General features: G+C 48.9%; 1 protein-coding gene across 4 annotated transcripts in view; it reads left to right on the top strand.

The window, feature by feature from the left end:
- DRC12 (dynein regulatory complex subunit 12 homolog) overlaps positions 1–26,444 on the top strand; it is a 252,044-nt gene that overhangs the window by 97,184 nt on the left and 128,416 nt on the right. For all 4 annotated transcript variants that reach the window (XM_063942907.1, XM_063942909.1, XM_063942908.1 and 1 more), the window contains exon 4: positions 2,028–2,147. In XM_063942907.1, coding sequence (XP_063798977.1) covers positions 2,028–2,147 — 120 coding nt within the window. The remainder of the gene's footprint in view (positions 1–2,027; positions 2,148–26,444) is intronic.

The raw sequence follows: 26,444 nt of genomic DNA, 5'->3' as shown, positions 1-26,444 counted from the left end.
TGGAGGTCCCTATGTTCTGCTCTCGGTATAAGATTGAATTTCTCCTCAGGATATCATCCCCAAACGGATGGTCAAACAGAGAGAGTGAACCAGGACCTAGAGACATTTCTGTGTTTATTCATGTCCTCCTCTCAGGACGACTGGCTGGACTTTCTCCCATTTGCAGAATTTGCCCATAACAATCTCTATCATTCTGCCACAAAATCTTCTCCATTTTTCATTAATTATGGTTATCATCCAAAAGTTCCTGACTTCCAACCTCTACCTATGCTCGAGGTTCCTGCCACAGAGTCAGCACTTCAACAATTTACCAAAACCTGGAGACAAGTTCACAAGGCCTTGCTCAAGACATCCAAGAGGTATAAGACCTATGCAGATCTGAAGCGAAGAGCTGTACCAAGTCTTAAGGTCGGAGATCGGGTTTGGGTTTCCACTCGTAACCTAAGGTTGAAGGTTCCTACTAAAAAGTTTGCTCCCAGATTTATTGGGCCCTACCCAATCGAAATAGTACTAAATCCTGTATCTTACAAGGCGAAGTTGCCTCCGCATTTAAGAATTCCTAATGCTTTTCATATTTCCCTCTTGAAACCATTGGTACTTAATCGATTCAGAGCTGCTCTGCCTAAATCACCCAAGATCCGATCAGTACAAGGTGACGGATTTGAGATTCACAAGATCCTCGACTCCCGCAGACGATATGGTCGCCTCCAGTACCTTGTTGATTGGAAGGGATATGGACTGGAGGAAAGGTCTTGGGTAGAAGCAGAAGATGTCCATGCTCCAAGACTCCTTCAGACATTTCATACCAAGTTTCCAGCTAAACCTTATAGGTGTCGGGAGTCCACCCGCAAAGGGGGGGGGGGGGTACTGTCAGCGTCCGGTGTCTTACCGGTACGCTGTGGCCGCGGGGCTTCGCAGGCGGCGGCTGGGCAGCGGCGGAGGTGGGCTGTTGCGCCGGGTCTGAGGGCAGCAGTAGCGGCGGTGAGGGGGTCCGCTCGTGGCGGCGGGATGCCGCTGCAGCGGGTCTCTCTTGCTGAGCTGTTGCTAGGAAACCAGGGGCAGTGAGCTGTGTGGCTATGTAGAAGGTCTGCAGTACTGCGCGCCGCCATGTTGGAGACCAAGTTTGAGGCATAGTCCTTGCTTCCTGTTCCTTCCAGCCAATCCAGGGAAACTTCTTCCTATAAAAGGGGGATGGTTTAGGACAGGGACGCCAGTGCTTCAAGTTTCAACCCTATTGTAGGTGCTTTAGCCCTGTGCCCTTGTCTCCAGCCACGTCTCCAACCATCATTCACAGTTCCACAGTTCATTGTCTACAGCCTTGTCTTTCAAGTCATAGTCCACAGTTCTTTGTCTCCAGCCATGTCTTTAACCACCATTCACAGTTCCGCAGTTCATTATTTACAACCTCGTCTTTCAAGCCACAACCCGCAGTTCTTTGTCTACAACTACGTCTTTAAGTCATCGTTGACCAGCCACGGTTCTCTACCTCAGCTCTGTCCACAAGAACTACAACCCACTGACTCTTAGCCCCACCTACGCTCTTCATTTCCCCTTGTCCTATGAGAAGGAACTATATCCAACCCCCTCGTCCAGTTCACCCACAGACAACTACCTCCTTGGGCAAGTCTCAGCTGCCGGATCCTCAAACCTTGTCAGACGTGACAGTACCCCTATAAATTTCAACTTGTGTCAAAAATGGATCCACCGAAATTAACAGAACATAGGCCCCAATATGCAATTAAATTATTAATTGAATATTAAATTATTGCATTGAGAGTATACAGTTAATGCTTATTCAATAACACAGTGTACTGTAACCCTATAATATATTCATCTTGGTTATTCCAGTGAACTTTAAAAATGAAAGACAATATCTGAAACTACATTTGTTCTTATTTCACTTTAGTTATTATTGCCCCAAGTAAATTTTGTTGGATACTTTCTTACTAATGCAAATATGCTTGACACTTCAAGTGCTATCTACCAGTTTCCTTCTACAATTTCCATCTATTTATCCAAACATCTAGCTTTACAAAGGCAAGTGACACGCCAGGCACAAGAGCGCAAAGATGAACTGCGTGGGAAACTACTGGAGTTACAAGAAGACCTACAGGAGGAGAGAGATGAAAAACAGGCAATATATAGTGGTAAGGACTGATCTGTTTTATGTGGAAGTCCTGCAGATATTGGGCCTGAATCACCACCGTCTTTTTACGCAGCTGCCACTGCATCTTTATGCTAGTGCCATAGCCGATGGTCTTCCTACTGAGACACCGACCAGTGGTGATGCTCATCTGCTGGTGCAGAATCTCCATTTGAATATGGCTGTCTCTATCAGTGCAACTGTGTCTTTAAATTCAGTTGCTGACTGGGACTTGCCCATGTTTGTGTAGCCCCCCCACCCCTTCCAGTAACCACCCAGAAATGCCCACTGAAATTATCCTTATGTTGTAAGCATCGTGACGCATGCACAATGTCCAATGTCGCCACAGCGTCCACCTCTGAATAAGGGCCATTATATGTATTTTTAGAAAGCATATAGATATTTCACTATTTCTTATTTTGTGATCAATTAATGTGTCATAAAACAGGTTATTGGAAAGCTAGATTGCTTTTGAATCTTTAGAACCCTGATCACTATAACTTCGTATCAAGTGCCTTGCACATAATGCAAAGTACTGATGTTTAGTACTTTGGGCATGCACCAGACACATACTGCCCATGTGCAGTACAGGTCCTTTGTCGTTGGATGCACTATGGCTGCCGACGTCAGATTGACAGTCTACAGCTGGTTGGGAAAAGGGAGCGGTGCCTCCATTGGTTGATGGCGATTTCCTGGTCTCTTGGAAGGAGCTGCGGTGTCCCCATGGGTCACGCAGCCAGCAGATGGCGTCACAAGTGATCCGGTTCTATGTCTTAGGTTGCAGCACTGGATCACAACTGCATGCAGGAGATGTCTACTTATACCAGATGCCTCTTGCTGGATTTACATATCTATGCATCGCTGCAGCATCTAAGTAAGCAGCAGCGATGCACCATCCAACCATATCTGAATTAGGCCCAATGCACTGGCATATTTATAATGGGTACAGTGTGCGGTGCACACGGGGCCCCTGAGTCCAGGGGGAGCCCATACAGCACACACTGCACCCATTTCTTGAATACTCACCCCTCCAGAGTCCCATGTCGATGGCAGCAGCACTATTGAATCACTGTGAAAATGGCACTGTTTTTCCATGCGCAGCAGAGAAATCACTGGGAAAATGGCTGCCACAGCATTTTTCCAGAGATCTCTGCATGCGCATGTAAGGGTGGCGGTGCAGTGGTGCAGGTGTACCGCGCTCCTTACCACAAGTTGTTTTCCAACCGCATGTTCACTTCGTCTGGTGAAATCCTTCCTTTAGATCTTAAGACGGGGACTCAGCCTGGAGGGCCCGACGGCTAGGGAAAAAGGAACACTATCACCGTGTGTCAACTCCTTCCGCGACGGGGAAGAGGGCACACCGGGGTGGCCGCGATGTTCACCGGTTAGGTGAATGTCATCACTGGCCCGCGGGCCTCAGCCACCCAAACGTCACCTACTCGGCACTTGCGCGCCTAGGTGAAACCGAGCCCACTAGGCCTAGCGGGGTCTCGCAAACCGGCGCTCAACGTGGACTAGGACACACACACAGAGTATACTCACACTGGCACTCTTGTCAGTTTGCCTGTCACGGGTCTCTGCGACAGAGAGTGACAGCAGCCTCCCTACAAACTAATAAATGGGCAAACAAAGGAACTGAGCCTATTTACAACAAACTCTGAACAGTGCAACCTGGATAGCTACTACACCTAACTCCAGCAAACAGTACAAACACATACAGGGCAACAAAATGACAATAGAACAAAATGTGAGTTACCTATCTAGTCCGGTTCGGTGGAAGATTCAGCAGCTTCGCGCCGGTGGACAATTGCCTGTGCAATCTAATTCCCTACGGGGGCCGCCGCCTACTCCAGAGTCACGGGATGGGCCGTGTGAGGCTGGACAGTTTCTCCACAGTCTCCCCCAACACTAAGCTGTGTACAGAATACGAGGGCACCCGCTGCAGGTACCCAGCCAGAGAGGGGTGGGGGGGTCTGTACGTCTGTACTGTGAACTTCTCCCACTGGCGGGGGTGCCAACCCTGTAATAACCTGGTGGACCTAGAGCCCCCTACAGCAAAGGCCACAATCCAAATCCTATCTGACTAACTCTCCCGCAGCCTACTGCCAATTTTGCCCCTCGGGCCTAATGCCCGCCTATCTAGTGCCACAGGTCTAGTGCCTGCCTACCAATTTTGGTGTAGTCTTGGCCTAATGCCAAGCCTACTTATAAATGTAATGGCCCCTTTTTCTCCTATCCGTGACACAGGCCTAGTGCCTGACTGTAGCCTCAGGCCTAGCGCCTGCCTAATGGGGAACAGTAATCTTGGCCTAACGCCAAGACTACTTATAAATGAGGGGCCCCTTTCCTCCTAACTGCTGCTCAGGCCTATTGCCTGTCTGTGGTCACAGGCCTAATGCCTGACACCCTGGTGGTTTAGGGGGATTATGCTGTTGGCCCAAGGCCACCTACCCGGACCGTAGGGAGAGGCTGCAGTGGGGAGCTTCGTTAGCCCTTTTGCTGCGCACACACTGCAGCACTCTCCGCCGGGCCTCCACCACTGGATCCCAGGCTCTGCCTCCTCTCGGTCCTCGGCCGCCGCCGCCGCCGCCTCCTCTTCTTCTTCCCGCCGCTGCCGGGTCTTCTTCTGCCGGTGGCTTCTCCTCTTCTGGAGCTCTTCACCGCTGCGGCTCCGGCGCCCGACTGAGCTCTCCTGCTCCGCAGCATCTGTTATATGATGCTGGGAGGGGGCGGAGCTATGACATGACGAGCCCTGATTGGCTCGTCGCAGCCCGTTCCTATTGGCTGACCGGGCGTGAGCCCCGATTGGCTCACGCCCGGCGCCAAACTCAAATGGGTGCGACGTGATTAGAGGGGCTTGATTCCCAGCGGATGCAAGCACCTCCGTCCCGGAAGCTCGCCGCACCGCTGCATCCCGCCGTGTACCGCCGCCTGCCCGGGGGAAACGGAGGTAAGAGACCTCCCTTGTTCCACCAGCCTGGTGCCCGCTCACATTTCCCCCCCTGTTTCCTTTGTAGTCCCTACAAAGATGCAAGCTGTCGTCCACTCAAAGTTTGGATCAGCAAAACGGGGGGCTGGCACTCCCAACGTCGTTCGGGTAAAACGCCTGGGCAGAGCCGCGGGGGGCAAGACAGATCCTACTGGATCCATGGCCACTGCTAATCTTTCCGACGGCAAGGGCTCTTGCGTTACGTCAGATGGTGGGACCCACCAATCATCTTCATCCAGTCCAGGGGTGGCCTCTGGGACCGCTGCTAGGGGAAGCAAATCCTCGAAGAGGCAAGGCCGCAACATGTTCCGATGTAGAGTGCGAACACGACCGCTTCCGTCTTCTGCCTTCACCTCATAGACCGGGTTGTCAGGAGACACCCGCCTCTGCACGATATAAGTCATCACCTCCCATCGCTCGCTCAACTTGTTCCCAGGTCACTTCTCTCGAACTAGCACCCTTTGACCCTCGGCAAATGGTCCTCCCAACGTCCATCCAGGGCTAGGATGCAGTTTGGACCCAATGTTCCCTGCCGCCACATCCCCGGCAACTTTTAGGCGCCGTTTCTGCTCCTCGATCCATCCACTGTGCGTCCACTGATCATCCTCCATGGGTAGGGACAGATCAAGGTCTTGTAATTCCTTCCCTGGTCGGCCAAACAGCAAAAAAATGGCGAGAAACCAGTGAACCGGTGTACTCGATTGTTATACACCCATACAAATTCCGGAACGAAGTCAGGCCAGCGCTCTATTACCCAGCCTTGAAAACACGCACCTTGATCGGAATGGATGTGCTCAGGGCAGCCATATCTGCAGATAAAATGTTCAACAATAGGCTTGGCTGCCGTGTCGGCCGTTTGGTCCACGGTAGGGACAACTACCGTAAATTTAGTAAAGTGGTCGGTCATCACTATGGCATATTGATACCCACGCACCGACTCCCCTATCAAAACATAGTCCGCCATGAGGAGTTCAAGGGGTCTTGTGGTCCTAATGTTCTGTACCGGTGCCCGCTGCTCGCCACCCTTTGTAACGTCACATCTTCTACATGTCTGACAAACCCCTTCAACCAGTGTCTGCAAGCCTGGGAAGAAATACTGACGACGGATCCACTGTAGCGTCTTCTCAGCTCCGAAATGGACCCCTTCTTCGTGCGCTTCGGTCACCAGAGCACAGGCCAAATCTTTAGGTAGAATGATCTGCCACACCTTCCGGAGCTCCTGCTCATGGTAAGCCTGTCGACATAACACCCCTTCCCGTATGGTCATCCGATCCCATGGGCTAAGTTGTAGTCTTTCCGAAGAAGAAGGCCAGTGACCCAGTTCCTTCCACCTGCGGACACATTGCACATCCTGATCCCGCCCTTGTTCTATAACCCAGTCCGGCAAGGTTTTTTGTAGTAAAATTCCACACGTCATCTTTGGTTCTGCCGAAGGGGGAATCATCCTGGCGAGGTCAGGGATCTCCTGTCCTTCTTGCTCCTTATCCGTGGGACCAGTAGGTGACTCCACTGGATAGCGGGACAGGGCATCCGCATTCGCATTCGCCCTTGCTGGCCGATATCGAATCTTGAACGAGAATTTTGCCAGTCAAGATACCCAGCGCTGTTCCAGAGCGCCCAACTTGGCTGAATTCAGGTGTGACAAAGGGTTATTATCCGTGACAACTTTAAAGTCGGCGGCGGTTAGGTACTCCGTGAACTTTTCAGTAACCGCCCAGACGACTGCCAGTAGCTCCAGCTTGAAGGAACTATAGTTGTTTGGATTCCGCTCTGATTCTCGGAGGCTCCGGCTCCCATAAGCAATCACTCGTTCCTGGCCCTCCTGTATCCTGGAGAGTACAGCCCCCAGCCCTTGGTGACTCCCGTCGGTGTACAATATAAACGTCTTATCAAAATCGGCATAAGCCAGTACTGGAGCCCGAGTGAGGGCCTGTTTCAGACAAGCAAAGGCATCCTCTTGAGCATGATTCCATGCCACTGCCCGGTTCCGTACATCGGTAGCAACACCTCGCAGTAATTCGTGTAGTGGTCTCGCAATCTGTGGTGGTATCGCGTTGGCGAATTAGGAGATGGTCTCGTCCTCCCTTTGGACCCGAGCAAAAACGCACTTCTTCAGCGTGGTCGTAGTAGCCTTGTCTCCATATACACCCTTTAGAATTTTGAAGACATCCGCCAGGCTCCTCCTGAGCCTTTCGGGAGGTACACGTACCGTTTTCCAGGCGTCACCAGTTAGGACCTTCAACGCCAGATTAACCTGTACACTCTTTGGGATCTGATAAAGTTCGATGGTGGTCTCCAGCTGTTCAATCCATTCCGTCAGGGGCATATTTTGTCCATCGAACTTGTCTAGATGGTTCAGGGCCGCCGCAATGGGTAGCTTGGCCCGAGACTCATCACTGTCTCCCTCCATCTTGTCCTTTCCGGTCCATCCTTACAAGAGTATCCTGCCGACTACGCCAAATGTAAGGGTGGCGGTGCAGTGTAGTGCCTGCTGCCGTGCAGGTGTACCGCGCTTATCACAAGTTGTTTTCCTCAGTTCCCAACCGTGTGTTCACTTCGTCTGGTGAAACACTTCCTTTAGATCTCAAGACGGGGACTCAGCCTGGAGGGCCCGACGGCTAGGGGGAAAAGGAACACTATCACAGTGTGTCAACTCCTTCCGCGACGGGGAAGTGGGCACACCTGGGTGGGCGCGACATTCACCGGTCACTGGCCCGCGGGCCTCAGCCATCCAAACGTCACCTACTCGGCACTTGTGCACCTAGGTGAAAGCGAGCACACTAGGCCTAGCGGGGTCTCGCAAACCCGCGCTCAACGCGGACTAGGACACACACACACACACAAACAAAGTATACTCACACTGGCACTCTTGTCAGTTTGCCTGTCGTGGGTCTCTGCTCCTGGAAAGAGAGTGACTGCAGCCTCCCTACAAACTAATAAATGGGCAAACAACGGAACTGAGCCTATTTACTACAAACTCTAAACAGTGCAACCTGGTTAGCTACTACACCTAACTCCAGCAAACAGTACAAACACATACAGGGCAACAAAATGACAATAGAACAAAATGTGAGTTACCTCTCTAGTCCGGTTCGGTGGAAGTTTCAGCCGCTTCGCGCTGGTGGACAATTGCCTGCGCAATCTAATTCCCTACGGGGGCCTCCGCCCAGTCCAGAGTCACGGGATAGGCCGTGTGATTCTGGACAGTCTCTCCACAGTCTCCCCCAACACTAAGCTGTGTACAGAATACGAGGGCCAGGCGGCCCTCCGCACCAGACCTGCAACTGGCCCCGATCGAGCTACCGTACAGCCCACCCACTGCGGGTACCCAGCCATGGGGGGGGGGGTCTGTACTGTGAACTTCTCCCACTGGCGGGGATGCCAACCTTGGAATAACCTGGTGGACCTAGAGCCCCCTACAGCAAAGGCCACAATCCAAATCCTATCTGACTAACTCTCCCACGGCCTACTGCCGATATTGCCCCTCGGGCCTAATGCCCGCCTATCTAGTGCCTGCCTACCAATGGTGGTGTAGTCTTGGCCTAACGCCAAGACTACTTATAAATGTAATGGCCCCTTTCTCTAACGTCCTAGTGGATGCTGGGGACTCCGTAAGGACCATGGGGATAGACGGGCTCCGCAGGAGACATGGCCACTTTAAGAAAGAATTTAGGATCTGGTGTGCTCTGACTCCTCCCTCTATGCCCCTCCTCCAGACCTCAGTTTGATATTGTGCCCAGACGAGCTGGGTGCTTTTCAGTGAGCTCTCCTGAGCTTGCTGTAAGTAAGTATTTTGTTAGGTTTTTTATTTTCAGGGAGCTCTGCTGGCAACAGACTCCCTGCATCGTGGGACTGAGGGTAGAGAAGCAGCCCTACTCTTTGAAGATAGGTCCTGCTTCTTAGGCTACTGGACACCATAAGCTCCAGAGGGATCGTACACAGGATCCAAGAACCGCGCCGCCGTCCCCCTCGCAGAGCCGGAAGACAGAAGCTGGGTGAGTATGAGAAGCAAGAAGACTTCGAAATCGGCGGCAGAAGACTCCGTTCTTCACATGAGGTAACGCACAGCACTGCAGCTGTGCGCCATTGCTCCAAACACTCCTCACATACTCCGGTCACTGTAAGGGTGCAGGGCGCAGGGGGGGGGCGCCCTGGGCAGCATATGGACCTCTGGTGGCAAAAGTACTCATATATACAGTTGGGCACTGTATATATGTATGAGCCCCCGCCACAAGGATATGTATTTTAGCGGGACAGAAGCCCGCCGTCGAGGGGGCGGGCTTCTCCCTCAGCGCTCACCAGCGCCATTTTCTCTCCACAGCTCCGCTGAGAAGAGGCTCCCCAGGCTCTCCCCTGCAGTACACGGTAGACAAGGGTAAAAAGAGAGGGGGGGCACATAATTGGGCGCTAAAAACACTATATACAGCAGCTACTGGGTTAACATTAAGTTCCTGGGTTATATAGCGCTGGGGTGTGTGCTGGCATACTCTCTCTCTGTCTCTCCAAAGGGCCTTGTGGGGGAACTGTCTTCAAAAAGAGCATTCCCTGTGTGTGTGTGGTGTGTCGGTACGCTTGTGTCGACATGTCTGACGAGGAAGTCTATGTGGAAGCACAGCGGGAGCAAATGAATGTGGTGTCTCTGCCGACGGCACCGACACCTGATTGGATGGATATGTGGAAGGTTTTAAATGAAAATGTTAATTCCTTACATAAAAGGTTAGAAAAAGCTGAAGCCTTAGGACAGTCAGGGTACCAACCCATGCCTGATCCTATGTCGCAGAGGCCGACAGGGTCTCAGAAGCGCCCACTATCCCAAATTGTTGACACAGATACCGACATGGATTCTGATTCCAGTGTCGATTACGATGATGCAAAGTTACAGCCAAAATTGGCTAAATCCATCCGTTATATGATTATAGCAATTAAGGATGTGTTGCACATCACAGAGGAAGTCCCGGTCCCTGACAGGAGGGTACATATGTATGGGGAAAAGAAGCCGCAGGTAACTTTTCCCCCCTCATACGAGCTCAATGAGTTATGTGAAAAGTCCTGGGAATCTCCAGATAAAAAACTGCAGATTTTCAAAAGGCTTCTTATGGCGTATCCCTTCCCGCCGAGTGACAGGTTACGCTGGGAAGCCTCCCCTAGGGTGGACAAAGCTTTAACAAGCTTATCTAAGAAGGTAGCCCTGCCGTCACAGGATACGGCTACCCTCAAAGATGCTGCGGATAGAAAACAAGAGGGTACCCTGAAGTCCATTTATACACATTCAGGTACCTTACTGAGGCCGGCAATGGTGTCGGCCTGGGTGTGTAGTGCTGTAGCAGCATGGACGGATACCATATCTGAGGAAATTGATACCTTAGACAAGGAGACTATATTACTGACCCTGGGGCATATTAAAGACGCTGTCCTATATATGAGAGATGCTCAAAGAGACATTAGCCTACTGGGTTCTAGAATAAATGCTATGTCGATATCTGCCAGAAGGGTCCTGTGGACTTGGCAATGGACAGGTGATGCCGACTCAAAAAGGCACATGGAGGTTTTACCTTACAAGGGTGAGGAATTGTTTGGGGAGGGTCTCTCGGACCTGGTCTCCACAGCTACTGCTGGAAAGTCAAATTTTTTGACATATGTCTCCTCACAGCCTAAGAAAGCACCGTATTACCAAATGCAGTCCTTTCGATCACAGAAAAGCAAGAAAGTCTGAGGTGCGTCCTTTCTGGCCAGAGGCAGGGGCAGAGGAAAGAAGCTGCACAACACAGCTAGTTCCCAGGAACAGAAGTCCTCCCCGGCTTCCACAAAATCCACCGCATGACGCTGGGGCTCCACAGGCGGAGCTAGGCCCGGTGGGGCCGCGTCTCCGAAATTTCAGCCACAAGTGGGTTCACTCCCAGTTAGACCCCTGGGCAATAGAGATTGTGTCTCAGGGATACAAGCTGCAATTCGAGGAGATGCCCCCTCACCGATACCTCAAATCGGCCCTGCCAGCTTCCCCCCACGAGAGGGAGATAGTGTTAACTGCAATTCACAAATTGTATCTTCAACAGGTGGTGGTCAAGGTTCCCCTCCTTCAACAAGGAAGGGGTTATTATTCGACCTTGTCTGTAGTCCCGAAACCGGACGGTTCGGTCAGACCCATATTGAATTTAAAATCCCTGAACATATACCTGAAAAGGTTCAAGTTCAAGATGGAATCGCTAAGAGCGGTCATAGCAAGCCTGGAAGGGGGGGATTTTATGGTGTCTCTGGACATAAAGGATGCATACCTGCATGTCCCCATTTATCCACCTCATCAGGCGTACCTCAGATTTGTGGTACAGGATTGTCATTACCAATTTCAGACGTTGCCGTTTGGTCTCTCCACGGCACCGAGAATATTTACCAAGGTAATGGCGGAAATGATGGTACTCCTGCGAAAGCAAGGAGTCACAATTATCCCATACTTGGATGATCTCCTCATAAAAGCGAGATCGAAAGAGCAGTTGCTGATCAGTGTAGCACTTTCTCTGGAAGTGTTACAGCAACACGGCTGGATTCTAAATATTCCAAAGTCACAGTTGGTTCCTACGACTCGTCTGCCTTTCCTGGGCATGATTTTAGACACAGACCAGAAAAGGGTTTATCTCCCGATGGAGAAAGCTCAGGAACTCATGACACTGGTCAGGAACCTATTAAAACCAAAACAGGTGTCAGTGCATCACTGCACTCATGTCCTGGAAAAGATGGTGGCATCATACGAGGCCATTCCCTTCGGCAGGTTCCATGCCAGAACCTTTCAGTGGGACTTACTGGACAAGTGGTCCGGATCACATCTTCAAATGCATCAGTTAATCACCCTATCCCCCAGGACCAGGGTGTCACTCCTGTGGTGGCTGCAGAGTGCTCACCTTCTCGAGGGACGCAGGTTCGGCATTCAGGACTGGGTCCTGGTGACCACGGACGCAAGCCTCCAAGGTTGGGGGGCAGTCACACAGGGAAGAAATTTCAAAGGGCTGTGGTCAAGTCAAGAGATTTGCCTTCACAACAACATCCTGGAACTAAGGGCCATATACAACGCCCTACGTCAAGCGGACACCCTGCTTCGCGACCAACCTGTTCTGATCCAGTCAGACAACATCACCGCAGTGGCTCATGTAAACCGCCAAGGCGGCACAAGGAGCAGAGTGGCGATGGCGGAAGCCACCAAGATTCTTCGCTGGGCGGCGAATCACGTAAGGGCACTGTCAGCAGTGTTCATCCCGGGAGCGGACAACTGGGAAGCAGGCTTCCTCAGCAGACACGACCTCCATCCGGGAGAGTGGGGACTTCATCAGGAAGTCTTCGCACAGATTACAAGTCGGTGGGAACTGCCACAGGTGGACATGATGGCATCCCGCCTCAACAAAAAGCTACAGCGGTATTGCGCCGGGTCAAGAGACCCTCGGGCGATAGCTGTAGACGCCCTGGTGACACCGTGGGTGTTCCAGTCGGTCTATGTATTTCCTCCTCTTCCTCTCATACACAAGGTGCTGAGGATAATAAGAAAAGGAGGAGTGAGAACAATACTCATTGTTCCAGATTGGCCACGAAGGACTTGGTATCGAGATCTGCAAGAAATGCTTACAGAGGACCCGTGGCCTCTTCCTCTAAGACAGGACTTGTTGCAACAGGGGCCCTGTCTGTTCCAATACTTACCACGGCTGCGTTTGATGGCATGGCGGTTGAACGCTGGATCCTAGCAGAAAAAGGCATTCCGGACGAGGTCATTCCTACGCTGATAAAGGCTAGGAAGGACGTGACAGCTCAACATTATCACCGTATTTGGCGAAAATATGTTGCTTGGTGTGAGGCCAGGAATGCTCCTACGGAGGAATTCCAGCTGGGCCGTTTCCTTCACTTCCTACAGTCCGGAGTGAATTTGGGCCTAAAATTGGGTTCCATTAAGGTCCAGATTTCGGCCCTATCCATTTTCTTTCAAAAAGAGTTGGCTTCTCTACCGGAAGTTCAAACGTTTGTAAAGGGAGTGCTGCATATTCAGCCCCCTTTTGTGCCTCCAGTGGCACCTTGGGATCTTAACGTGGTGTTGAGTTTCCTGAAATCCCACTGGTTTGAACCACTTAAGACCGTGGAGTTGAAATATCTCACGTGGAAGGTGGTCATGTTATTAGCCTTAGCTTCGGCTAGGCGTGTGTCAGAGTTGGCGGCTTTGTCACATAAAAGCCCCTATCTGGTTTTCCATGCGGATAGAGCGGAATTGCGGACTCGTCCACAATTTCTGCCGAAGGTGGTTTCATCCTTTCATATAAACCAACCTATTGTGGTGCCTGTGGCTACTACTGACTTGGAGGATTCCGAGTTACTTGATGTGGTCAGGGCTTTGAAGGTTTATGTGGCCAGAACGGCTAGGGTTATGAAAACAGAGTCTTTGTTTATCCTGTACGCTTCCAACAAGCTTGGTGCTCCTGCTTCAAAGCAAACTATTGCTGGCTGGATCTGTAACACGATTCAGCAGGCTCATTCTGCGGCTGGTTTGCCGCTGCCAAAATCAGTTAAGGCCCATTCCACTAGGAAGGTGGGCTCTTCTTGGGCGGCTGCCCGAAGGGTCTCGGCATTACAGCTTTGCCGAGCGGCTACTTGGTCAGGTTCAAATACTTTTGCAAAATTCTACAAGTTTGATACCCTGGCTGAGGAGGACCTTGTGTTTGCTCAATCGGTGCTGCAGAGTCATCCGCACTCTCCCGCCCGTTTGGGAGCTTTGGTATAATCCCCATGGTCCTTACGGAGTCCCCAGCATCCACTAGGACGTTAGAGAAAATAAAATTTTACTTACCGGTAAATCTATTTCTCGTAGTCCGTAGTGGATGCTGGGCGCCCGTCCCAAGTGCGGACTTCTTCTGCAATACTTGTATATAGTTATTGCTTCAATAAGGGTTGAGTTATGGTTGCATCAGGGTTGGACCTGATGTTCTGTTATTGTCATACTGTTAACTAGTTGTTATCACTTGGTATACGGTGTGATTGGTGTGGCTGATATGAATCTTACCCTGGATTATCAAAATCCTTTCCTTGTACTGTCAGCTCTTCTGGGCACAGTTTATCTAACTGAGGTCTGGAGGAGGGGCATAGACGGAGGAGCCAGAGCACCCCAGATCCTAAATTCTTTCTTAAAGTGCCCATGTCTCCTGCGGAGCCCGTCTATCCCCATGGTCCTTACGGAGTCCCCAGCATCCACTACGGACTACGAGAAATAGATTTACCGGTAAGTAACATCTTATTTTTTCTCCTATCCGTGACACAGGCCTAGTGCCTGACTGTAGCCTCAGGCCTAGCGCCTGCCTAATGGGGAACAATAATCTTGGCCTAACGCCAAGACTACTTATGAATGAGGGGCCCCTTTCCTCCTAACTGCTGCTCAGGCCTATTACCTGTCTGTGGCCACAGGCCTAATGCCTGACACTCTAGTGGTCTAGGGGGATTATGCTGTTGGCCCAAGGCCACCTATCCGGACCTTTAGCTCTTTTGCTGCGCACACACTGCAGCACTCTACGCCGGACCTCCGCCGCTGGATCCCGGGCTCCGCCTCCTCTCGGTCCTCAGCCGCCGCCTCCTCTTCTTCTTCTTCCCGCCGCCGGGTCTTCTTCGGCCTCTGGCTTCTCCTCTTCTGGAGCTCTTCACCACTCCGGCTTTGGCGCCCGACTAAGCTCTCTCGCTCCGCAGCATCTGTTATATGAAGCGACGAGCCCTGATTGGAAACTCAAATGGCTGCGACGTGATTGGAGGGGCTTGAATCCCAGCGGATGCAACCCCCTTCCGTCCTGGAAGCTCGCCGCATCCCGTCGCGTACCGCTGCCCGCCCGTGGGAAACGGAGGTAAGAGACCTCCCTTGTTCCCCCAGCCGGGTGCCCGCTCACACGCATTAGAGTCTGAGCCCTCTAGTGCTCAGAGTATACATCGCTAACGGCAGAGTGGAGGGGGCCCAGATGGAGGAGCTTGTACACGGACCTCCTACTCTCTTAAAGTGCCCCTGGCCCAAAGTAAACCAAAGAATATCAATGTCTGGGGCATCTGTGTGATATTCAGATACCCTAGTGCAATAAGATTTGGCGAACATTGTCTGCGATATCAGGAAAGATATGCTTGTAAAGAGAAGTAGAAACCTGCTTAACAATTATGAATGCAATAGAACTTTCTGCCTTTGGATGAATATTCTGTACACCTCTACATGTTGCTTGCATAATCTCCCTGAAATAACTCTTCAAAATTAGGCAACTAAACTAATCCATATTAAGAGTATATGTATAACGTATGACATACACTAGTGTGGCTGCTTTTTAATCTGCAACAATAAGGCTCAATTTCTACCTATGCTTCTCACAGTGATAGAAAATACATTTCCTTAATATGTTGCTATGGCAGCTGAGTGTTTGTCAGCTCCTTGGGAATACTATGGTTAGTTCTCCAAGATGGTTGGAACAAAATCCCTGCAGAGTTTCTTCAAAAACTGTGTGCAAGTGTACCTAGAATAATTGATACTGTTTGAAGGCAAAGGGTAGTCACACCAAATATTGATTTGATTTATATTTCTCTTCTGTTCATTCACTTTGCAGTTTGTTCATTTATAAAAATAAACTATGAACACTTCTAATTTTGAGAGCATTCTTACTTTACACACCTGCCTAAAACATTTTCACAGTACTGTGTATATATGTACAGTACAGGTTGAGTCTCCCTTATCCAAAATGCTTGGGACCAGAGGTATTTTGGATATCGGATTTTTCCGTATTTTGGAATAATTGCATACCATAATGAGATATCATGGCGATGGGACCTAAGTCTAAGCACAGAATGCATTTATGTTTCATATACACCTTATACACACAGCCTGAAGGTCATTTTAGCCAGTATATAGAATTTAATATAATACAAAAATTCAAAAGCCCTCACGCACTCACTGATTGACAGACTCATCACTAATTCTCTTACTTCCCAATATGTTAGGAAGTTGATATTTAACATACCGTATAATTTCACCCCAAAAAACTGGGATAACTTATTGACTCGAGTATAAGCCTAAGGTGGGAAATGCAGCTCTAGCCGTACACAGCCCTCATACTGCCAGATATTCCCCCACAGTGCCAGATATTCCCCCACCGTGCCAGATATGCCCTAATAGTGCCAGATATGCCCCCCAGTGCCAGATATGCCCCCACAATGCTAGATATGCCCCCATGGTGCCAGATATTTGCCCTCACAGTGCCAGATATGCCCCCACATTGCCAGATACACATATTCCCTCACGGTGCCAGATATGCCCCCACAGTGCTACATATGCCCCCACAGTGCCAGATATGCCCTCATGGTGCCAGATATGCCCTCATAGTGCCAGACATGCCCTCATAGTGCCAGATATGCCCAGCCCCCAAGACCCTCACCACCCCCCGCTGCCGCCTGTCTCTACTCACCATGATCCGGCTATGTGTAAATGAATGCCGGGGCAGCGGAGTGCGGGCAGCAGCAGGTGGTGCGGGCAGCGGTGGCCGGCCTTGGGACATATGCAGAAAGTCTGTAGCGGCTGAGGAGGCGGGCGGCATGGCGGTGCTCCAGCAAGCAGGGAGAGGGATGGCTGCAGCAGTGTCACTGGTTGATGCACCAATTACAGTGCGCTGCTGCGGCTCCCATGTCTCCCTCCCTCCTGCTCCTTCCCTCATGGCTGCTCCCTACGCTCTGCTCTGGAGCATCACTCGAGTATAAGCCAAGGGGGAGCTTTTTCAGCACAAAAAATGTGCTGAAAAACTCGGCTTATACTCGAGTATATACGGTAGGTATTCTGCAGGTGGGAAATAGGAAAACTACGTAATTATTAGAATTTTAATAAAGCATCCCTAAGGGGATGAAAAAAGGGGTTGACATAATGACATCATTACTGATGTGTGGCTTGTGTTGCGTGAACGATAATGCCAAAACAGACAATCAGATCAAAGTTTGGATTGCACCTCCAGTGTGTAGAATTTAATAAACTACAAAAATGGTCTAGTCACTTTTTACCGTATCTGCTACAGGTGCTCCTCGGGTAACACCAAGAACTATGGATTAATATTTAGTTACATTAAGACATCTCAAATGTACATCCCTATAGATTTACCAACTTTTTAACACCCATTTATATTTACAACCGTGAAAATCAGAATCTCCTGTATAGGGTGCTAGACCCGGCACTCACCCTATTTCTTTTTGCTCCGGTGCCCTCTGGAAACATTAACATTCAACCAGTAGAGACATAAAATGAGTGACCAACGTTTCGGGGCAGTGACGCCCCTTTGTCAAGGTGATACAAGTGTAGTGCAAAACAGCATACCTTAAATATGATGAGAAGACCCGCGAACGGGACACACGCCGGAGTAAAGGGGGTGGGAACAACTTCTGTCCCTGTCTTCTCCGGCCGTGATGACGTCAGGGCGCTCCAGCGTCATAGGCCGTCGTTGCCTGGAAACCGAAGCGTGCACGGTAGCCTTGGCAACTGGCGCTCGTATGTTAGCCAGGCGTCGGATGGACGCGGGCGCCCCTGTGTACAGAAACATAATAAGTGCATAGATGAAACAGTGCTTAAACTATAATAAACAAACACGTTACTCCTGCAGATCTACCATCTGAACGCACACCACTAGTGGCTGTAGATGTACTTTTAAGGGACAATTGTAACGGGAGGCACAACACCTGACTCTAAACAGTATACATGGCAGATAATGGAAACACAAAATGTGTATCCACAACTATACTACTGTATATAAAAATTGCATATATGTGAATATATATACACAGGACCATGGTATAACTATAACTACTTCTGCATAAATACATGTGGCAACCTAATCACATACAAACAACTAGCGGATGTTACTGTATATGCAAGCCTTCCAACGGACCCTACATCTAGATACAAGCTTGAAGTGGACAGAATTTTGGACCAAGCCAGTCAGTCCTCCCTAATTTTCTGAAAAATTATGTCGTGCTCTTAAACAAGATTTTCCCAGAGTTCCGATCCTATTTACAGTGCCCAAAATCCACAAGAACCTGACATGTCCCCCCGGCAGACCTATCATTTCTGCCCATCAATCACTGTATCATCCGATCTCAGTATTTTTGGATAGTATCCTACAACCCCTCATTTCAAAGCAACCCAACTTTGTGAAAGATACCACTACATTCTTGAACCGTCCAGCATTACTCAATCATATTGCGGATGGCACCCTTATCTGTACCATTGATATGTGTAGCTTGTATACAAGCATTCCTCATACACAGGGTCTAACAGCTATGAGACAGTTTCTCATTAAAGAAAAATTAACCACATTTGACTTGGATTTATTTCTTAAGTTATTGGAACTTACTCTCATTAGAAACTATTTTTTGTTTGACGGAAAGTTTTTTTGCCAGACTAGCGGATGCCCCATGGGGAGCAACGTCTCTCCTTCCTTCGCTAACGTATTCATGATACAGGAGGAGCAAGAGATGTTTTTTGCTGATACAACCAGTAGTAGACACATCTTACACTACACGCGTTACATCGACGACGTGTTCATCCTTTGGACGGGCAACCAGGCATAGTTTGATCAGTTAGTTACCAATATTAACAACAGATACTCCCCCATTAAAATCTCAGCACAGAGTGATTCCAATTCTCTCAACTACCTGGACGTTAAGGTCACTATCGACAACAAGAAAATTCATACTGATGTCTTTTACAAACCGACCGACAAGAATACCTTGCTGCGAGCCAACAGCCACCGTCCAAGGGTGTTGAAGAAAGGCCTTCCTAGATCTCAATTGATGAGGGCCGCAAGAATCACAAGTGATCCGTCTAAACTTGATCTAGCCTTATCTACAGTGGTACACCGGTTCACAGCCAGAGGATACGATTCCAAGGAGCTTCAAAAACATAAGCAGGAAGTTGCTACCATACCTAGGGAACAACTGCTATGTCAGAAGCCTAAGCAGCAAGAACAAATATTACCATTGGTCACCAAGTATAACACTTCTAGTCCTGTCATACCTAGAGCCCTCAAAGACGTGGCCTATAGTATCCTCAGATAAAAAATTACCTACATTCAGAAACAAAAGGCCTCTCACATGTTACAGAAAAGGCAAGAGTATTAAAGACCATCTTGTACACACTGATATCACAAGCTTCAAGGATCAATCTACTTCTAACTTTCTGACCAAACCACCAGGCTGCTACAAATGCCTCGGGTGAAAGATGTGTGTCAATATGCTACCTGGTGCCTCCTTTGCTTCTTCCGTCACTGGTAAAAGGTTTTCCATCAGGCACGTTGTTATGTGCACCACTACTCACATTATATATCTAATTACTTGTCCCTGCAAGTTACAGTATGTGGGTAAGGCTGTACGAACTGCCCGTAAATGTTTGGCCATGCACAGATCAGCGCTCAAATATGCCATCACCGGGAAGTCCTCAGATCAAACAGTCGCGAAACACTATGCGGAACTCAAACACTCTCTTCACGAATTACATTTTCAAATCATTGATCACATCCCCAAATCCATACGGGGGGTGGGGGGGGCGACCGTGGTGGACAGCTCCTACGCATGGAGGCTAGGTGGATATATACCCTGGACACAATAAGACCCCAAGGTCTCAATGACAAAATCACGTGGCGTGTATTCCAGTGATTTTTTGTTCATCTTACTGTGACATGCACTTTTTAGATCATCAATGCAACTTAGTAATAGCATACTTTTGTTTTCAATACAGTCTTATGTACATTGTTTATAGTTACAGTGATTAGGTTGCCACATGTATTTTATGCAGAAGTAGTTATAGTTATACCATGGTCCTGTGTATATATATTCACATATATGCAATTTTTATATACAGTAGTATAGTTGTGGTTACACATTTTGTGTTTTCATTATCTGCCATGTATACTGTTTAGAGTCAGGTGTTTTGCCTCCCGTTACAATTGTCCCTTAAAAGTACATCTACAGCCACTAGTGGTGTGCGTTCAGATGGTAGATCTGCAGGAGTAACGTGTTTGTTTATTATAGTTTAAGCACTGTTTCATCTATGCACTTGTTATGTTTCTGTACACAGGGGCGCCCGCGTCCATCCGACGCCTGGCTAACATACGAGCGCCAGTTGCCAATGCTACCGTGCAAGCTTCGGTTTCCAGGCAACGATGGCCTATGACGCTGGAGCGCCCTGACGTCATCACGGCCGGAGAAGACAGGGACAGAAGTTGTTCCCACCCCCTTCTTCCGGCGTGTGTCCCGTTCACGGGTCTTTTCATCATATTTAAGGTATGTTGTTTTGGACTACACTTGTATCACCTTGACAAAGGGGCGCCACGGGCCTGAAACGTTGGTCACTCATTTTATGATGCATTAAAATACAGTTTGCACTTGAATCATTCGGGAGGAGTCTTTGAGTGCCGCTGCATGTCTCTACTGGTTGTGTATATATATATATATATATATATATATATATTATATATATATACATACTTCCCAAAAGATGCGGCACTCCTGGAGTCTTGAAAAACGACTTTGCATAGGCATACTTGAAAGACAACGTTTCAATGCATTTATTGCATTGTCATCAGGTCATACATTACAAAGAAAACAGTGTGCTCACCTTATAGCCCTCACCACAGTGATCGGCGCCATTCACCTGGTCCGTCCCTGAAACGGATCCCCATCACCATAACAACCAGTGGACGCTGCACAAATGTTAAATACAAGAAAAGGCATGGCAGTAATGCCACTATTGTGCATACACTTAAACAAAATGGGACTACTACATAAATATAGGGCATCACAACCTATTATCTAAGCATGTAGCACATTTAGTAATGCCTAACACAAACTAGACATAATTAACTATTGGGATGCTGTATATATACAGAGGCAGATTCATTACACCATATTAACATATCCTGTCACAATATCTAACATTAGACTTTGCATAGTGTTTATAGTTACCATATACATAGTAATCATACCCTATGTATGTATTTTTTATATACACCATATGTTATTACAACAGGCTATTCAGAACAAGGTGATCATTTAGCCCCTTAGAATGTACAGTATCGAGGCGGTAGATCCACCTGGTCTCCAAGCGCAATGATTTAAGGCAACAATCACCACCCCTTAGGGACTCAGGCACCTGATCTATCATTCGATATTTTAAAGATACCAATGGGTTTCGGGCCAGGCAGAAATGTCTGGCAACCGGTTGGTCGCTATTACCCTTAGAAATGGCAGCCTTAATAGCCGACCTGTGGGCTGCCATACGTTCCTTAAACATCCTCTCAGTTTTACCAATATATGACAGCCCACAGGGGCAAATCAGCTGGTATACCACGTATTTAGATGCACACGTAAGTGTCTGTTTAATGTGATAAGTCTGGCCCGTATGTGGGTGCTGAAAAGTATTGCCTGGTATTAGGTACTGGCAGGTAGTGCACATACACGTAATGCAACCTTGTCTATTGCTCCTAAGTTTATTGTTATACTGGGTGTAATCCATTATGTCTGTGCGAACCAGTATATCACGGATGTTCCTCCTGCGAGTATAACAAGGCATAAGTCTGGTATTTTGCAATTTAAGGTCAGGGTCACTCTGGACTATGTGCCATAAGTTTTTAGAGATAGAGTTGATCCCTCCACTAGCTGGATTAAACTGGTTCACCCATGGGATGATAGACTGTGAATTGGTTGACCCAGGCGCCTGTAAAAGTAATGCAGATCTATCTAAACTTAATGCTTTAGATTTAACTTCCACCAGTAGGTCTGCCGGGTACCCACGCTCTCTAAATTTATCAAACATACTGTTCATTTGCTGTTCTGCAAGTATAGGGTCAGAGGTAATACGTCGGACCCTAAGAAATTGGGAATAGGGTAACCCACATTTAGATGTTTTCGGGTGGAAACTAGAGTAATGTAATAAATTATTACGGTCTGTGCTTTTACTGTAAAGTGAAGTGGAGATTACACCATCCTTAAGGCTAAGTTGCACATCCAGATAATTAATGGATTCACTACTGATGGAGTAGGTCTTGTCTTTCAAGTATGCCTACGCAAAGTCGCTTCTCAAGCCCCCAGGAGTGCCGCATCTTTTGGGAAGTATGTGTCTATGTCCATGGGGGCACCCGGCGCAGTACTGCGGTGATATTGGAACAGCCGGGCATTCTGGACTTTTTTATATATATATATATATATATATATATACACACACACACACACACACACACACTCTCCTCTATGTGAACCGGCAATCTCCGCTCCCCCTGGGAACTGGCTCCGGTGCCCTCCACAAGGAATATGAATCTTTACATACAGGCAGATTAGAGATGGCACTCGGAGACTGGATCAATAAGTGAAAAAAGCACACGTGTTTATTCAGCGTTTCGAGGGTCGAGCCCCCGTCTTCAGGAAACACAATACACGTGTACACTTATTGATACAGTCTCCGAGTGCCGCCTCTAATCTGCCTATATATATATTTATATATATATATATATATATATATATATATATATATATATATATATATATATATAATCTTCCAAATCACCCGGCACTCACTGATAGGCGTCTGTTTTACTTGCTTGGGGTGCCCTCCATGATATATATATATATATATATATATTTCTCTAACGTCCTAGTGGATGCTGGGGACTCCGTCAGGACCATGGGGATTAGCGGCTCCGCAGGAGACAGGGCACAAAAATAAAGCTTTAGGATCAGGTGGTGTGCACTGGCTCCTCCCCCTATGACCCTCCTCCAAGCCTCAGTTAGGTTTTTGTGCCCGTCCGAGCAGGGTGCAATCTAGGTGGCTCTCCTAAAGAGCTGCTTAGAAAAAGTTTTTAGGTTTTTTATTTTCAGTGAGTCCTGCTGGCAACAGGCTCACTGCATCGAGGGACTTAGGGGAGAGAAGTCAACTCACCTGCGTGCAGGATGGATTGGCTTCTTAGGCTACTGGACACCATTAGCTCCAGAGGGATCGAACACAGGCCCAGCCATGGAGTCCGGTCCCGGAGCCGCGCCGCCGACCCCCCTTGCAGATGCCGAAGATGGAAGAGGTCCAGAAGCAGGCGGCAGAAGACTTTTCAGTCTTCCTGAGGTAGCGCACAGCACTGCAGCTGTGCGCCATTGTTGTCAGCACACTTCACACAGCGGTCACGGAGGGTGCAGGGCGCTGGGGGGGCGCCCTGGGCAGCAATGTATAATACCTTTTTATGGCTAAAAAATACATCACATATAGCCCTTGAGGCTATATGGATGTATTTAACCCCTGCCAGATCTCACAAACTCCGGAGAAGAGCCCGCCGAAATAGGGGGCGGGGCTTATTCTCCTCAGCACACAGCGCCATTTTCCTGCTCAGCTTCGCTGTGAGGAAGGCTCCCAGGACTCTCCCCTGCACTGCACTACAGAAACAGGGTAAAACAGAGAGGGGGGGCACTTTTTTTGGCGATATTACTATATTTAAGCTGCTATAAGGATACAACACTTATATAGGGTTGTTCCCATATATATTATAGCGCTTGGGTGTGTGCTGGCAAACTCTCCCTCTGTCTCCCCAAAGGGCTAGTGGGGTCCTGTCTTCAATAGAGCATTCCCTGTGTGTCTGCTGTGTGTCGGTACGTGTGTGTCGACATGTATGAGGACGATGTTGGTGTGGAGGCAGAGCAATTGCCGGTAATGGTGATGTCACCCCCCAGGGAGTCGACACCGGAATGGATGGCTTTGTTTATGGAATTACGTGATAATGTCAGCACATTACAAAAATCAGTTGACGACATGAGACGGCCGGAAAACCAGTTAGTACCTGCCCAGGCGTCTCAGACACCGTCAGGGGCTGTAAAACGCCCTTTACCTCAGTCGGTCGACACAGACCCAGACACGGACACTGAATCTAGTGTCGACGGTGAAGAAATAAACGTATTTTCCAGTAGGGCCACACGTTATATGATCACGGCAATGAAGGAGGCTTTGCATATCTCTGATACTACAAGTACCACAAAAAGGGGTATTATGTGGGGGGTGAAAAAACTACCTGTAGTTTTTCCTGAATCAGAGGAATTGAATGATGTATGTGATGAAGCGTGGGTTAACCCAGATAGAAAAGTGCTAATTTCAAAAAAGTTATTGGCATTATACCCTTTCCCGCCAGAGGTTAGGGCGCGCTGGGAAACACCCCCTAAGGTGGATAAGGCGCTCACACGCTTATCAAAACAAGTGGCGTTACCGTCTCCTGATACGGCCGCCCTCAAGGATCCAGCTGATAGGAGGCTGGAAACTACCCTAAAAAGTATATACACACATACTGGTGTTATACTGCGACCAGCCATCGCCTCAGCCTGGATGTGCAGTGCTGGGGTGGTCTGGTCGGATTCCCTGACTGAAAATATTGATACCCTGGATAGGGACAGTATTTTACAGACTTTAGAGCAATTAAAGGATGCTTTTCTTTATATGCGAGATGCTCAGAGGGATATTTGCACTCTGGCATCGAGAGTAAGTGCGATGTCCATATCTGCCAGAAGAAGTTTATGGACACGACAGTGGTCAGGTGATGCGGATTCCAAACGGCATATGGAAGTATTGCCGTATAAAGGGGAGGAATTATTTGGCGTCGGTCTATCGGATTTGGTGGCCACGGCAACTGCCGGGAAATCCACCTTTTTACCTCAGACCCCCTCCCAACAGAAAAAGACACCGTCTTTTCAGCCGCAGTCCTTTCGGTCCTATAAGAAGCGGGCAAAAGGACAGTCATATCTGCCCCGAGGCAGAGGAAAGGGTAAGAGAGGGCAGCAAGCAGCTCCTTCCCAGGAACAGAAGCCCTCCGCGGGTTCTGCAAAGCCCTCAGCATGACGCTGGGGCTTTACAAGCGGACTCAAGAACGGTGGGGGGTCGACTCAAGAATTTCAGCGTTTAGTGGGCTTGCTCACAGGTGGACCCCTGTATCCTGCAGGTAGTATCTCAGGGTTACAGGTTGGAATTCGAGAAGTCTCCCCCTCGCCGGTTCCTAAAGTCTGCTTTGCCAACGTCTCCCTCAGACAGGGCGACGGTATTGGAAGCCATTCACAAGCTGTTTTCTCAGCAGGTGATAGTCAAGGTACCCCTCCTACAACAGGAAAAGGGGTATTACTCCACGCTATTTGTGATACCGAAGCCGGACGGCTCGGTAAGACCTATTCTAAATCTGAAATCTTTGAACCTGTACATACAAAAATTCAAGTTCAAGATGGAATCACTCAGAGCAGTGATAGCGAATCTGGAAGAAGGGGACTTTATGGTGTCCCTGGACATAAAAGATGCTTACCTGCATGTCCCAATTTGCCCTTCACATCAAGGGTACCTCAGGTTCGTGGTGCAAAACTGTCATTATCAGTTTCAGACGCTGCCGTTTGGATTGTCCACGGCACCTCGGGTCTTTACCAAGGTAATGGCCGAAATGATGATTCTTCTGCGAAGAAGAGGCGTATTAATTATCCCTTACTTGGACGATCTCCTGATAAGGGCAAGGTCCAGAGAACAGCTGGAGGACGGAGTAGCACTAACCCAAGTAGTGCTACAACAACACGGGTGGATTCTGAATTTTCCAAAATCTCAGTTGACCCCGACAACACGTCTGCTGTTCCTGGGAATGATTCTGGACACGGTTCAGAAAAAGGTGTTTCTTCCGGAGCAGAAAGCCAAGGAGTTATCCGAACTTGTCAGGAACCTCCTAAAACCAGGAAAAGTGTCTGTGCATCAATGCACAAGAGTCCTGGAAAAGATGGTGGCTTCTTACGAAGCAATCCCATTCGGCAGATTCCACGCACGAACTTTTCAGTGGGATCTGCTGGACAAATGGTCCGGATCGCATCTGCAGATGCATCAGCGGATAACCTTATCGCCACGGACAAGGGTGTCTCTTCTGTGGTGGTTGCAGAGTGCTCATCTGTTAGAAGGCCGCAGATTCGGCATATAGGACTGGGTCCTGGTGACCACGGTTGCCAGTCTGAGAGGCTGGGGAGCGGTCACACAGGGAAGAAACTTCCAGGGAGTATGGTCAAGCCTGGAGATGTCTCTTCACATAAATATACTGGAGCTAAGAGCGATTTACAATGCTCTAAGCCTGGCAAAACCCCTGCTTCAGGGTCAGCCGGTGTTGATCCAGTCGGACAACATCACGGCAGTCGCCCACGTAAACAGACCGGGCGGCACAAGAAGCAGGAGAGCAATGGCAGAAGCTGCAAGGATTCTTCGCTGGGCGGAAGATCATGTGATAGCACTGTCAGCAGTGTTCATTCCGGGAGTGG

This window comes from Pseudophryne corroboree, chromosome 10, assembly GCF_028390025.1.
Source record: "Pseudophryne corroboree isolate aPseCor3 chromosome 10, aPseCor3.hap2, whole genome shotgun sequence".
Classification (NCBI taxonomy): Eukaryota; Metazoa; Chordata; class Amphibia; order Anura; family Myobatrachidae; genus Pseudophryne; species Pseudophryne corroboree.
Note: the sequence above shows the minus strand (reverse complement) of the source record. Positions and strands in the feature narration are given on the sequence as shown.